Here is a 16,982-nt window from a genome sequence, read left to right on the forward strand (position 1 = left end):
ACCCCTCCACGATAGAGTGGAAAGGAGCCTTTGGCAAATATCGCTGGATTGCCCAACTGAAGAGTTCACCAACGATCTCGGGACGAAATCCCTCATAAGAGGGCGCACAGTAATTAGGCTCGAGAGAAAGACTCGCCAAACGATCGTTATTGGGAATAATCCGACTAGGACTGCGTAAATAAGTCCGAAATATTGTTTCCCCATCATTGCAAAACCACAGATTCAATCAGATTAAATTGCATTTAGATGGAAAATAAGGGTTCGAAGCAGATTCTTATTAATATCGAAAAAAATTTACCCAATATTCCCCTTGACCGGAGAAAGTGTTGAGATTTTGGTTTCAGATATGGAATGACAATATCAAGCTTCGTGCAAAATTTCAACACCAGCACATCTTGAGAACTAAGTATAGAAAATAAAAAAACATATTGGGTAATACAAATGGCCAGAATATCTGTAATAACAAGTACGGGTTGACATACTGAGTGTACACATACTTACATCATATAATTCCAATGTTTTTCAGAATTCGAAATTATATTTCGGAGACAACAAATATAACCTAGTTGAGATTCTGCGGTAATTATAGAATAACAATTTCAGTCTATTCACAAAATTTCGTGTTAGAAGTCTGAATCATATCAATTAAAAATATTTTCGTAACTAAAGATCCTTGTAAGTTCAAATAAAAAATCATAAAAATTCACAAAAAGAAACGTTTCGCAATTTTTCGAAAATCTCGAACAGAAACCAAGATATAGCGAAATCTATGAAATAGTCATTGTTCAGAAACACCCTGTAACTCGAAAACCTATAAAGATATCCATGATCTGCTTCTGATATCTTGATATTTCGAAAATAGAGATCAGGGGTCCCTGAATACTTTTTCTCTTATAGTTCTCGAGATGCTGCCAGTGAGCATCGGATTTGGGACACCCTGTACAGGTTAATATCTATTTTCAAGCTAACAATAGTTTTCCAGTAGATTTTAATGTATAAATTGGTACCAGAAAATTCATATTCAATTATAGCAGACTCTAGACTAAACGAAAAAATTGTTGATGAGTTGGAATTTCTCATGGCAAAAAGATTATGAATGAAATATGATGATGACTCCCTGTATCTCCGTTCAACAACAAACTGAAAAAAAATATGATAATTTTTGTTTTGTTCAAATCAATGATACTTTGGCTCATTCTTCACCTGCCACCCTGTAACTTTATGATGTAAGATCGTTTCGTTGTAGAAAACTTCAGATCTTTTTTGTTGACATTTTTTGCAGGTAGGGAGTAATATTTTCTGATACATCATTACGTCGTTTTTCAAATCCATTACGGAAATTGTATGGACGCTATCGTAGCTACAGATTCAAGGGACTTCAAAAGCTTTATACTGGAACCGTAAACTTGGCGTCTTCCTACCACGATCTTGGAACTTAATAAGATTTCTTCGACAGTTCTCATTATCTCGTTTCTTTTTTTCTGTGAGAGAAGCAAATCACGTAGTACAGTATCTCTCAGAGTAATCCGATTGATTTACTGTTTTTTTTTCTCCTTCGTAGGCCGCTCCAAGCCATCGAGAATTCAGCCTGAAGTTTCCGATAGAATTCTTGAGTTACTGCTACAGATGAACCTCACCATATATTCAAGAGAATAATTCACTATACGATTTTTTTTATATTGGGTAATTTTTTCTTCTCGAATTTTCTGTGTATATGGTAAACTATCAACACGAAGTTTTGTTGTAGATAAGCTTGAAGTGGTTATTTTTAAAGGGTGTTTCCGAAAAAGGTGACCTCTTCTCTAGGATAGGTATAAAACTGAAAATGAATTGGTATTTTTGTAACTCCATCTGTATTCAAGATAAGGGGCGTTAAAAAAATCAAATTTTTACATATTTTTTACGATTTCGAAGAAACAACTGGAAAAACTTGTGATGAAATTTTATACGATTATGTTTTGAAAACTTTTGAAAAGACGCTAGTCAGAAGGTGGTAAAATTTTCACACTGTTCGACCTTCCATAAGACAGTTCGTCCATGAGGATTCCTCCTGCTTCACCAAAAAAAGGATCATGAATGCTACGATGGAAATAAGGTAATTTAAAAATTTGTTTGCCTGCAAATTTTAAAAGATCTGATTCCATCGATATGAAAATTTTCAATTGGATGTAAACAGGGAATTTCATTTAGTTCTGCTTCGGGTCAAAGAACGAGAAAAATTCATATCGATATGGAGAAAATGCTCAATACATAACGACATATTTAGTTACCTAGTAGGTATACTTTAAAATAATCAAATGTTCTTGCCGAATTCAAGGACCTCATCATCAGAAATCCCTATCTAGATTATATGGGACACAAAAAATGTTCTTACACCTCACTACCTCTCAGTGATTTTCTCAATTTTTTATTTGAAATGAATGATGTTTCTCTCTATTTCAGTATCTTAATGAGTTCATTACAGTTCTAAAAACAGTGCTGTAATGAACTCATTATAGCATTATTTTCAGTTATATTTTTCGTTTTGTAGTTGTCTGCATTGACTTCCAATCTTATCCAAATTCAACACACATCAATTGTTTATAAATATAATTTGGATTAAGAGAAATGATTTGCAACAGTATTTGCGATTCCTCTTGATTCTGTTAGTGTTAAATCGATTTCAATGCGTAATTATAAATTATTTCAAAATTCGAAATGTACGATTCAAGTTCATATTCCGTAATCTGTCAATTTTAGTAACAGTCACACCAACTGCCAAGATACAATACAAATGTCACTAGGATGTATAATCTGAATTTTTCATTGAATTTCGACAATTTTTCACAAAACTTGACTGAAATAGAGAAAATATCGTCTAATACTCGTTGGAGAAGGCAATTCCAAAGCTAACGCATTCGTGTAAAAATAGGAGCCCGTTCTGCAACTTGTTTAAGAACATACTATTATCATATTCGAAATAATTAAATTAATACTTGGTATCAAGTCATAGAACATCACTGCCGTGTTCTATTGTACTCATTTCTTTTAAAAATAGGAGAATATCCTTACCCGAAACAAAATTTCTGACCTTACCAAACTGAGATTTTTAACAACACTAATTTCATTGTTCTGACGTTTGGACAAATTCTTCTTTTCCTAATTATTTAGAACATTGCATTGCATCACGAGAAGGTTTTGATTTCGAATCCTTAAATTTCTATAAAACCGATATAAATATTTGGCAGAAGCCCATTCAGGACTATTTTGCTCAAATCATCAACAACCGGAATTTTGACCTCTCATAAATTCACCTGATTTTGTGAAGTTTGGAAAAAAAGGAGAGATATCTCCCCCAATCATATGTCAAAAATTAATTGACCATTAGGAATATATTGACTTATTTCTGGTTGGTTTGTTGATCGTATTTGTCGGATCTAAAGTTAACAATCCTATTGTATGAAGCAAGCCTAAGTTTCAGGATCAATAGACACTCAAAATGAAAGAGGAGAGTTCTGGAAAGAACCTGGGATTCTAATTCGGATTTTAAGAATTCACAAACAGGAACAAAACGAAAAAACCATAGTGTATTTACCATCCAAATCGATAGCTTCGCATTTCCATACTTGTCCAAATGCTCCTTCTCCTAAAATATTGAAGAATTTCAGTCTGTGTCTGGGAAACTCCCATCTGTCTAGCTTATTGGTCGGGGAACTCAACTGATTGGATGTCTGCAAAAAATGAAACATTGCATTGCTTGAAATTATGTTGGTGAGGGAATTTCCGATTACGGAAAGATATGCCGGAGGTTAATATTGAGTTATTTAACACACCTACTATTTTCTTGGGAATATTCTCTTTCTCAATCCATTCATTGTTAATTCGCGTTTTGAAGAACAATGCTGTAATTATTGGGTAACGAATACGAATGAAACTAGCACGACCATTACCTTTGGTTTGAACTTCTAAGAAAATTCCACGGTTATACAGGGTGCTTTATGCCTTCATGTGCGAATGCAGGAATTTTGCCTTTTCGGAGATCGGAGCGTCAAGTTAGTGATCCACTCTTTGAATTTTGGTATCAAATTGTTTTCTGCTCATTTTGTGCCGTATGTTAGGAATTTTGTGCCTATTCACTTTTCGAGATATTTAGTGTTTTTCCTGTTGGTCACCATCGCTGTAACTCGTGTAGAAAAATTTTCTTTATTCAATAAATTGTGCTCATTTTGTGCAATCTTTCAGAAATTTGGTGCCTATTTATTTTTCGAGATATTTCAAGTTTTCCTGTGAATAACTTACTTGCCGCTGTGACTCACATATGGAAATTTTTTTTTTCCGATAAAGTATGCCCATTTTCTGCCAACTTATGCCGTAAGGCATGAATTTTGTAGCTTTACTTTGACTTTTTTCAATAGAATTCATTAGTGTAGTCATTTCTTTTTTTATCGCAATTAGTAATAATAATAAGTAATAATACCATTTTGTGTTTTTTTAATGTGATCCAAAAAATTTCCTATGAAAATTTTGATTTCTTTCCAAACTAAAAAATCATCAAGAATTTCAGATTGACACGAGAAATCAATCGAGTGCCCAACTATAATAATCTGTGAACTTCAGATAATCAAAATATTCGGTTACCATCAAGATCTCCAGATTCAACACCCTTAGTGGTCAGTTTTAAAGAAGAACATTAATGATTTAGGAAATTTTGAAAAAATCTAACGGTGTTAAATCCGGAGACCTTGGTAGCCACCGAATATTTTTATTATCCGAATCAAAGGTTATTCACGATGATTTGAAATGTATTCTGCGAGCGGAAACGTTAAAATCGGAGACGAATTATTTTTTTTATGCCAAAAGTGATTACACTGCTTCGGTAGCAAAACGCGGTCCAGAGCATCTCCTGCAATTTTTGAAGCTATGTTCATGGAATTGGGTAAAAGATCAGATAATCTAGGGATCAATCAATGTTGAAATCAAATCAAAACAACAAATTCACAAAACAAAGAATTTGGACGGAAATTTGCTAGCAGAGATTGAAATAATCAACCTGAAAATTTCGATCATCAAAATTTCTCGATGCTAGCAATTGGATGCATTCATACTAATGTATTTCTTTTCAAACAGGTTCATTAACAAAACGGCAGGAAATGGCCAATCGAAAGCGTTTTCCTAATTCAATTAATATAAAATATTTAATCCTTCGAATACCAATCTGAATTTTTTGTATTGTCCTTGAATATTCTCGTGAGCTATTAAAGCTTTCATTCCATTCACGTCCAGTCATTTAATCGTTTTATTTATCTGTCTACTTTCACCGCTACATCTTCGATTTCACTTTCTCCTCCTTCAAACACTTAAGAACGCCGACCTCTTTCGGTGAATCTGGCTGTTGTTTCGAATTCCCAAACAAACTTAAAACGCATATTAATTTTTATGGTAACTTATTGCCACAATCATCGGGAAACATTTTCAATGTACTGGGAAAAGTCTGAACCAGGAGATTATTGTTCCAAACTACTTTGCAACTTTTAACTCTAAATTATGTCAGAGGATATCGCACAATTTATTAAGGAGACTGTTCCCCTGTCAACTTGTCTGAATTTTTGATATCTTAGAATCCAAGTCATTCCAAATGAAAAGGTCAGTAGACACAAGTTTTGACGCTAGAGGCCCCTGGAATCTTCCAATTGTTCTCTATTGTTCAACAATACAAAACTTGGATATCCTGTATAATCATCTGAGTAATCAAGATGTGAACAGTCATTAATAATATGAGATACTATCAAAAGGATCGTTCTTTGGTGTTGTTACATTTGATCAATTATACAGTGGGTAGAATACGATTCATAAACATTTTTTTATTGGAAATCACTATCAAGATTTGTAGCTATTTTCGAATAATCGAACTCAAAATTGTAAGCAACTAGAACAGACTGTATAATTGAGTATATGAAACAACACAAAAAAAAATGCTGATAATAGTATATCATATTAATGACTGTTCACATCTTGATTACTCAGAATAGTGATGCTTATCCAGGATAACTTTTTGTATTGTTTAACAATGGAGAACAAATTATAGTCTTCAGGGGACTCTCACGTCAAAACTACCTATACAAAAACTTGTACCAACGAACTTTTTGTTTGGAATGACTTGGAATATAATATATCAAAAATTCAGCCAATTTGACAAGGGGCTAAGTACTGCGAAGTTTTAATCCACCATTAAACAGCGTGAATGAACGTTCCTCCAACTGGATGTAAGACTAGTATCTTCCAAATGGCATGTTAGTTTTAGTGGGTAAGTCGTATTCTTCAAACGCGGAATCTCGAACTGTTCGACCTATTATAAGCTGGATCATCTATGAGGATGTCCCCTGGCCCTGCTTCATAAAAAAAGTAGAGTGAGTGTATAAAAGAAGTTGGGTTGTTAACACACATCATCATTTGTTCAGTTCATCTCAAATGATGAGCCCATCCCATGTCATAATAAAATAATTCTTCACTTCTCTTAAGTTGAAGGTTGTATGTTCAATGACGGTTTATTTATTTTTTTAAATTTTATTATATATTCAGTGATTCAGCTTACACGATATCAAAGATTCAACTTCGATGCTCACTATTATGTGTTCATATCCATTCAATATTCTTCACAAATATCAAGAATTCATATCGAAATTTGTTTCCTAGTGTTCCAGCTAGTGTTCTGAACCTTTGGTCTACAATGGCGATTGATTGGTTAGATGACTTCAAGTTATATTTTGTCTTATTCTACACTTTTGTAGGTACAGTGAAAATACAATTCTTGAAATTATTCTCACCTGGTTATGATTAGGATCCCTCTCCCAAGGTTCGTATCTATTGCTGAAGGCTCTAGGACCTCTCCAATTCTGCATAGCCAGTCCTGGATCATCTTGGAGGACAATTGTACCCCCAGATGAATCTTTCCTCTGAAAATGTGAGAGTCAACTAATTAAATCCGAATAAAATAATAAGTTAAAAGTCTAATCTACGCCAGACTCATTTTCTACATTATAATCAAAAAGATTAAATTAATAGATACCACTTGCACAGTTCTTCGTTATCATTATATCTGGAACTATGCGAGTCAGAACCTCAAGATACGTCAACATGGGTAAATGTTCCGAAGAAAAACAGAAGTTCGTTATTGAGCTGTTGTTACGGTTAGAATTAATTCGAAAACTTCTTAATTTATCTGACTCGGGATGATAGAGTCCCCTGCTGAAGTGTTATCCTCAAGTTTTCGATCCGTATTGTGGTTTCGCTGTTTCCATAGCAAATTATAGTCTTTCTATTGATTAGGGCAAGTAAGGGGGTCCACTTGAACCCCGAAATTCAATATTGGATGCTCAAACTCTTTATAGGACTATTGGGAATAGCCTGAATAATTGATTGCTTCTTATGTGGGCGATAGCGTTCAGGAAATTCCCAAACAAACGTGGTAGAAGCACATCCAAATCATGATGGAACATATCAATTAATTAGTGTCTTAATTGACTTCATGCTGTTTGCTGTAACAATTTTAAGGAATGGATGTCCGATATGTGGAATAGATATAAATCCATTGGGAAACTTTCCATTACTTATATCTTCTGCTTGGAAAACTTACTACGATGAAAAGGAAGGCAGAAGAGGAATATATCGATAAGTTTATTATTTAGATAGATAGATTTATAGCTCTTCGTTGTTATGAAAAAACTAGCTGCATCATAAATGGAGTAAAGCTAATATTGATTTTTTTCTTTGAACTAAGATGGCAATGTCCACGAAGAAGAAGCTAGATGACAGGTTTTGAAATCTTCTCATGTAGTATAGATATATACATATATTTCCTAAACACAAACATTATTTCGGTAAAAAACTGAAGATTCAAATCAAATTATGGCACTTCTTTCTGTTTCATTTCAATCTTAGGTATAAAACTTTGCTTCCGCCGTTTTGCAGAAGATGGCTATAGCGGTAAATGGTAGTCAAAATAAATAAATCGTAGATGTCATACAATAAGCTTAGGTATTCGTTAATATAACGTCACTGACATATTAGTCGATCTAAGTCTGAATTATAAAGTAATTCTCGATTAAACATGTCAGCTTACGAGCCAAATTCTGGTAATTTGCGAGAAGTTTTAATTTTCTGCTTCAATATCAAGAAATCTACGGCTGAGGCTCATCGAATGCTCTCAAATGCCTATGGTGAGGCCGCTATCAGTGGAAGAATGTACCGAGCGTGGTTTCAACGCTTCTTAAAAAACGGTCATTTTGACGTCGAAGACCAGCATGGCGGTGAAAGAGAGAAAGTTTTCAAAGATGCAGAATTGGAGGCATTACTTGATCACGACTCCTGTTAAACGCAACAAGAATTGGCAAAACGTCTGAAAGTCATGGGAATGATTCAGAAAAACGGAGATTGGATGTCGTACGAGTTCAAGCCGAGAGATGTAGGACGGCGTTTGTTTGCTTGTGAACAGCTGCTTGCAAGGCAAAGACGGAAAGGATTTCTGCATCGTATTTAGACTGGAGACGACAAATAGGTTCATTACGATAAACCCAAGCACTGAAAATCATAGTGATATCCGGGCCATGCTTCCACGCCGACGGCCAAATCGAATACTCACGGTTCCAAGGTCATGTTATTTGGTGGGACCAGCTCAGCGTAGTGTATTATGGGTTGTTAAAACGGACTGAAATGATCACAGGCGACCGTAAACGAACGCAATTAATGCGTTTGAGCCGAGCATTGAAAGACAAACGAACGCAATAAAACGAGAGACATGACAAAGTGATTTACAGCATGACAATACTTGTCATGCATGTTGTGAAAGTGGTCAAGACATACTCGGTTGATGGTGGGACTGCTGACGGGGCACTGTCGGTACAAACATCATTTGTCCCGTATGGGTAAGTCAGCAGACGAGATTTGCAGGCTCTGTGGATCGGAAGTAGAAACGGCTGAACACTTGATATGCAAGTGTCCAGAGCTGGCGGGCCTAAGAACCATTCACATGGGCGAGCCGGTCCTGGATACCAGAGAGGTTATGGCCAAGGCCCCTAGGGAGGTTGTCAATTTCATTAACGTCATTGACGACCTCCCTGGGTTTCTATGAGTAGGGTAATGAACAAAAGATCTGCATGGTCGCAGTTCCCGGAAGGCTTACCGAAGCAAAACGACCCCAGTTCAAATAATAATAATACTTGGAAACGTTAAAATGGGAAGTACTACTTCAAACGCCGTATTCTCCAGACATTGCTCCCTCGGACTATCCCTTATTTCGATCAATGGCACACGACCTGGCTAACTATCACTTCCGGTCTTATGAAGAACTAAAGTATTTGATCGATTCATGGATCGCTTCAAAAGATGACCAGTTTTTTCAACGTATTCGTATCAAAAATGAATAAACATTTTTTACAGTTTCGAAAAAAACAACGGAAGCAAAGTTGTACGCCTATGTAGTTAGCATGGCTGATTACTGAATTTCATACTTTTATTTAGTTGAATATCTTATCGAACTCTATGTTCAAATTGAAACATTATGCCATAAAAAAATTTTTCGGCAACTTAGTGGGGCAATTTTATCCTGAAATTGAAGATTCTATCTAAAGCATCTAAACCCAACTCATAATGTTTCAAAGGCTTATAACTAAGAAATCAAATCAAAAAACGCAATTCTAACAAAGTTTATAATTTACAATTCAGGAATTGAATATCCGTATTTACATTGCATTCAAATGTTGACATTATCTATTTATCAGTCAAACAATTCAACTGTTGAAAGATAATATCAGTACAGTGATTTCGTCCAATCAAATGGAATTGTAATAATTGGTTCTAATGCAATTATGGCACTGATTCAGTGACGAGTTATTACTCTAACTCTGAAATGTCAAGTATAAATTCAAATTGTGTCTAATCAACTGTTCAGTTTCACAGAATTTTGATAATTCGATCATTTTGTTGATTTTACTTATTTTCGATACTCGCTTCGGTGGCATAATTGCTTCCGATAATGTCGTCATCAGTTCAATTTTGAATGGACTGCCATAATTATATTTGTATTTTTGAAAATCTCCAACTCGTAATGAATTCTGACGTATGCGAGTGATGAAACTCATCCAGGGGGTCAATCTTTATAGAAATTTGATGGAGGTCTTTCATGTGAATAAAAACTCTCAGACAATTGGACTTGGAAGTCAGATGCTTCCAAAGTAAACAAAAAAATCATTTTAGTGTTGAAAAAATGGTATTTTGAAGGCATGTCTTGCCAATGAAGTTTTACAAACAAAATTTGGCAGATACCTGCTAGATTTGTACGATTCAATTCAGAGAAGATCTTTTCAGACAAAATGCTGTAGTCTATATTCAATTGGGAGATTATTACTTTAACGAACACAACACAAGACTCAAAAATTTTTTCAATACATATTTTTAAATTGGGAAATTTTGGGAGCGTGTAACTTTCCAAAGGCAGGCCAAGAGTTTTTGTTTTCATAAGAGATCAATGCGTTTGAGCCGAGTATTGAAAAACAAACGGCTGCAATACAACGAGAGATATGCAAAAGTTACTTCACATGACAATGCTCGACCTGATGTTGCGAAAGTGTTCAACACATACTTGAAAACGTTGAATGGGAAGTTCTAACTCACCCGCCGTAATCTCCAGACGTTGCCCCTCGGTTGATCACTTGTTTCGATCGATGGCACAAGGCCTGGCTGTCCAACACTTCCGGTTTTATGAAGGAATAAAAAATTTGATCGATTCGTGGATCGCTTCAAAAGATGACCAGTTTTTTTACGGAGGGATTCATACACAGCCGAAAGATGGGAGGAAGTAGTCGCCAGCGATGGATAATAATTTGAATCATAAATGTTTTAACAGTTTTTTTGCAATAAAGCCTCGAATATCGGAAAAAACGGCGGAAGCCTATGTTAATGGGGAGACTCACTTGTATTCGTTTATATTCCCCTTGAAATTTTCAATACTCTTTAATACACTCGTGATATTACCCACTCACGCGTTATTAATAATAATCATTCGAGTGGCTTCCCTCTGATCATCATATATCAGATGGAACGCTATTCTGAAACCATTATTCTTTCATGTCAGTACAAAGAATATGAGTTCACAATGAAACAGTTATTAATCTTACCATGTCACTCTTATCGTCCGATTTTCCAAGATTCAGTCGCCTACGGAAAATCACCGCTGTGAATCCAACAACTAGGAAAACTCCACAGACAGCCAATACAGGAAAAACGTTTATTTTCACATCTGGCACAGATTTAACAGCCGCCCCTTTGGTTTCTTCGATGCTGTTAGTGAGTTCAACACCATCCAGTTCCACTTTCTTCTTGATCACCGTTGGATGCTCAGTGGTGGTGCTGGTGGTGGTTGTTGAGCTGAGGGTAGTCTTAGTGGTTGTGATGATGGGCTTCAGATAGGTCTTGGTATTGTCGTTGGTGGCAGTTTCAGGTCTTTTCAGTGATGGCTTGGGTTGAGTGTAAGTCGTTTCTTGGAAGTAGGGATGTTTGGGCAGTGGTCTAGGGTTGTTGGATATCGATGGAGGAGGGTTGATGATGGACCCTTGAAATCGTGGAGGGAAATTAGGTAAGGAGGGGAATGATGGGATTCTTGAATTGCCTCCACTACCGAAGTTGAAGGGTCGTTTTCTGGAAGGATTTGATGAGCTTAAGATGTTGACGTATACTTCTGTTTTGGCTTCTAGCGTTCCATCGAATACTGTTACCCATAGATGAATGTCATCGCCAGCCTGGATAAAGAGCAGAAGAAAATTAAAATCAAGAAGAAATGTCTTACAGATATTCAAATATCTAATGGATGCTCTTCAGATAGCACCTTCAATAAGTTTGAACTGTTTTATTGAGTATCTACAGTTTATGAAATCAGTGATTTAATTTATGAATTACACACAATGTCAAAAGTCTTGGCCCCTCTATGAACTCTCAACTTGTTGCATGTAACATGACAATTTTCTGGATGTGAAATCTTCACTATCTTATCATTCAAATGAAAACGATAAACCAGCAAAAAAGTTTCTTGTTTGGGAGAATAGAGGTATATTCGAGTTAATCAGTTTTTCGCGAATAACGAGAGTTCTAATATTGAGGATATTTCGTTTAAAATGACATCCAATTTCTCAGTTTGACCGGGCAACAATAATACCCCTCCATCAAGAAGCTTTGCAGAACCAGCAGATTGCGCATCGCAACCACTGACTTCAGTAGAGCGCATAGTTACACTTTTCCTGGAAACTGGCAGCGTTGCCTGGAGAGTAGTGTCTGGTCGAACCAGAGTAACATCTGGAAGGGAAGACGCACATTTTGCTCAAAGGAATCGAACGGTATCCAAAACAGTCCTTCAAAGTCATTTTTCGAGGGCCTATAGACGGGTATTCTAAACCAGTTTCAAATTTAAGGGCAAGACGAGTCACAATTCGGTTTACAAAGCGATAGTCAACGAGAAAGGGTTGAAAGAGGTCCAGGTTGACTAGAATACAGCCACTCAATTCCGCCTGGGAAGTTGTGCCCTTTCAAGGCGAATCAATAATGTGCTGAGGGGTATAATGTTCGGTCCCTGTACCCCATTTTTATTGAACATAGACTGGCGTCATCTACGTAGAAAACATCATTGAACCAATCATTGTTTCTCTGCGCAACGAATTTGGAGATAATTTCATTTATCAGGATGATAATCCACAACAGCGTACACGAAAGGTTCAACACATTCTTTAAGAGAACAATATCCAGAGAATTAACTGGCCAGCAAATTCACCAGACATAAATCCAATTTTTTACGTATGGGATTATTAAGGGAGAACATTATGCAATCCCCAAAACCCACCATCAGCTCATCAGGAATTGAGTTTAGCTCTTCAAGAAAAATAGAATGATAAGCCTGAAAATGTCATTAATGACTTGATTCGTGGGATTCCTAGGCGTTTTGGGCAGTGGATAGAAAGAAGAGGCGGTAATAGGGACTATTGAATTAGGATTCAATTGTGGAATAACTATAATGAATTGAAAATAAATAATTGATAAATTTAGATTTTTCCTATTTTGTCTCATCCTGCATGAAGCAAAAAGTAACAAACAAAGATTTCCTATCAAATATATTGCAGTTATCGCATTTCCAGATTCCAGAACATAGATTGTTTATTTCTTGAGTAACCTAAGGGGGCCAAGACCTTTGACGATGTGTGTAGCACACAATCAGGTGGATTCATCAATTTTACTCCTGTCAGTTCAATTTAATGTTTCTCCTCTCACATCAAGGTCATGTTGCGCGTTCGATATTTCACATTGAAATAACGAATACACATCATCACTTTTTCTGTCCGATAACTACAATGTATATAAGCTATAATTATCGAGGAAAAATTCATATATTTTTATGTATTGGCTTGTAATCATTTTTGAGATGAAAAATATTTTTGGTATTCGATTTGAAAATGTGCACAACTCAACAAGCAACATGTATTTGAAACCATTTTGAACGAATGAATACACATAATGATGATGTTATCAGCATAAAATTTCGCAAGTAGTTTGAAATAGTTAATCCACAGCAATATTCAGAATCTGAGCTCTATCAGTATTATGGTCATGGAAATATTGGCTGACTGTTTCTTCGATATTTTCCAAATAATACAGCATGTGTTATGTAATGTAATGTACGATTTCGCAATTTCAAAGGCATATCCATTCAGATAAAAGGAATAATGTATGGAAGAAGAACAAAAATTATTCAAATCGCGTACGTCTGAATGGGAGAAATTTTGTGTCGAACATTCTAGGAGGTGAAATTCTTCCTCCACTTCAAGAAATTGGATAAGATTTCATCTTTATGGATGATAATGCTTGACCCCATTGAACTCAACTTGATACCCGCAATGTTCGAAGTTTGGAGTGGCCTGCTAATATTCCGAAAGTAATTCCAATTGAGCACTTATGGGATTATGTATGCAGAGTAATTAGGGAGAGGATTGTTGAACTTGGATTAATATCTCAGAAAGATTCATTGATAACCTTTTCGAGTAGTTGCCAAGGTGAGTACATCCATTTTTCAAGTCGAGTGTGGAAAAACATCATATACCAAGACAGCAACGTTTCGTTTTTGTTTTTTTTTTGTTTGATATTTCACAAATAATGATTCAAACCATAACCTATATCATCACAGCACATAACTACTTGTAGAATATGCTATTGAATTCAGTTCTCTATATAAATTGGAGAAAAACTCTCGTGAGCAACTGTTATCGATGCACTCTAATCTCAGTTAATTTTATTTTAGTTGGTGCTTGTTCAGATCTTAAATGCAGTGGTTAAGTTCCTTTGTGGGCAAAATTTTATAAGGATTTCGTAAATATGGCCATTCGTAATTTTGAGTTCGTATCACTTTCGAAACTGTATGTTGAATAAAGATGAAATTTAAGTTTAGACGTAGAAGAACCTTGTATGTAAAAAAAACAATAGAAAATTAAAAAAGAATATCGAAGGAATGTATGAAGGTATTTTTTTCCAAGCAGAAACATTCTTTAATTTTTTCGGAGTGGGCTATGAATTGGGGTAGCAACGTGTTCGGTCGCAGAATGATCTGTTCATTTCATGAACGTGAGTAGTTCTTTCATGTTTCTGTTTCTAGTAAACAGTATCACCAGCTGAAAAGATACACCATAGATCCTAACGGGATAGCTTCATGATGCCAAATCAAATGGATTTGGGGCAAAGAGCAAGACTTTTCGACCAACTGTACAGATTCGCCTAACAAATGAAATCAAAATCCCATTTTTTTTTTAAATTCAACTCTATTCGTCACTTTCAGGTAATACTTTCACTTTTTGTAACTCCTTTAACTTTTCAATACCCGTTCTGTAAAAAGATTTATGTTTGACTACATTAGAGCAAAGTTTTTTCCTTGAGCATTTTTTTGAGGTCTGTAAAAATCAATAATCACAAGTTCGGGAAGCGAGGAGTTGGAAGAGCAATTGATTCAATTTGACCATTGTTTTCATCGATTTATAACAAGGAGCATTGTCAATACACGAAGCTCCTTTTCATCCTTTTTTCAGCATCACTTAACCTTCAATATTTCAATCCAGACTTTCTATCTTCAAAAATTTTGACATCGCTTGAAGCTTGTAATTACCAAGAAAAAATGTTTATGGCACTGGATGTCCATCAGTGCGCCAGGACCAGAACTCAATGAGTGACGTGTTACGTTACAACTGACAGTGCACAATGATCGAATAAGGACACTGGCACGCAAATATACATATACTCCTCCGTATATATAATAAAGATGCAGAAAGAAAAAAAAATTACTTTGAAAGAACATAACGTCCCTTCCTTATTACATGACAATTTCTGTGAGTTCACTCCTACTAACAAGTACCGTTAGCTTCATTCCAGATCTGCAAAGGACAAGGACAACCACCCAAATGGACACCTTGTCAAAATGGATAATTTTCCTAGAACGCTGTGCATTGCTGATTGTAATCACCTTATGACAGATGCGATTGTCTACTCTTAATTTCCATAAATGCTATGAAAAGATGAAGCAGAAGCAGTGAATAATGATGTTATGACGTTTTAAAACAGTCTAACCTTTCTGACTGAATTTGTATTCACTCATTTCACCCACTCTTAGTCCTGATTGGTAATCCAATCATGTGAACAGACGATTGAGTCTATTTACCTAAGTTATTAATAAATAGTTTTAGATTTCACGGAAATGAATATATCCGTCAATAACATGTCTAATGAGAAAACTGATTGGGTTGTCTCTGATTAGCTAATTATTATTCCTGTATCAATTGAGTTTTGTAAGGATGGAGGTTGCTATGTTGATAAACATTCGCAAGTTGAAGCGAAACAAAATGAGGAAAGCACTTTTTAGGAGCTCGTTCATTCATGCGCCATTTGAACTGTATATGATAATATATATATATTCACAGTACCCAAGGATGCATATGTATATGCAAATTTTCAATCTGGTTAGATCTGTTGTCACTGAATTATTAGGTTCTATATCTCGATATTCTGTTTGAATCTGCTATAGTTCTGATTATGATATCTCAACAAAACTGCGCACGAAGTTATAATTTTATAGATATCCGCAGAATTGTAGTCATGAAAATATTGGCTACTTTTTTTAATATTCTAATATTATCTTTTAATTTTCTATGGTTCCGATGATGTAATAAGCTTGAAACTTCTCACAAAGCTTGAAATCATTACTTCATATCAACATTCAGAATCTCAAGTCCATTTTTTTTTTGTGGTCACAGGGAAATTGGCAAATTTTTTCGATATTCTTATTGAATTTTCCATAATTCTGGACAAAGCAGCAAATTATACATAAAAATACAAATCATCTCCATGGAATATGTACCTTGTTGAAATGAAGCGGAAAACCAAATCTCGAATGGCCATATATACGGAAACCCTAGTCGGATTTTGACGATCCTGGGTATTCGTGATCCAAACCTACCCTGGGAATTGGAGTAGTCCGGGAGCCAGTAACAGATATACATGACCAAGTTCCTCTCAAACGGTAATTAGTAGAATGCATCAGGTAATAGTAATAAAAAGCCTCGTGAACGTCAGCTGCGACTCGGATTGGGGGGAGAGCGGCGGCAGCCCCCCTAACACGAAGAAAAAAAAATAAATTCAGTCATTTCCTCCCAACTGAAAATTTGTCAAATTGCAGCTAACCCAATATCTAGACGAAAAAATACAATCAGCTGGCTATAGCATGGTGGATTATACATCAGCTGGTGCCTCAAACATGAAAAAAAAAAATATTTTCGATGACAGCTCTGACAGCGACTCTGATAATGAATCAGAGAGTGCCACACTCGCGAGAAAAGGACTTTCTCCTCATGTTGCACAATAATATTTAGTTACTTCCACTCTGATTCAGTATCAGAGTCGCTGTCAGAGCTGTCATTGAAAATATAATT

General features: G+C 35.6%; 1 protein-coding gene across 1 annotated transcript in view; it reads right to left on the reverse strand.

The window, feature by feature from the left end:
* LOC123671031 (tyrosine kinase receptor Cad96Ca) overlaps window positions 1-16,982 on the reverse strand; it is an 81,992-nt gene that overhangs the window by 28,662 nt on the left and 36,348 nt on the right. Inside the window, exons 4-6 of the mRNA XM_045604670.1 lie at window positions 11,151-11,771; window positions 6,804-6,932; window positions 3,575-3,710 (exon numbers count right to left, since the gene is read on the reverse strand). Of these exons, the coding sequence (XP_045460626.1) occupies window positions 3,575-3,710; window positions 6,804-6,932; window positions 11,151-11,771 (886 nt within the window). The remainder of the gene's footprint in view (window positions 1-3,574; window positions 3,711-6,803; window positions 6,933-11,150; window positions 11,772-16,982) is intronic.

The sequence above is a fragment of the Harmonia axyridis genome, chromosome 1, assembly GCF_914767665.1.
Source record: "Harmonia axyridis chromosome 1, icHarAxyr1.1, whole genome shotgun sequence".
NCBI classification, from domain to species: domain Eukaryota; kingdom Metazoa; phylum Arthropoda; class Insecta; order Coleoptera; family Coccinellidae; genus Harmonia; species Harmonia axyridis.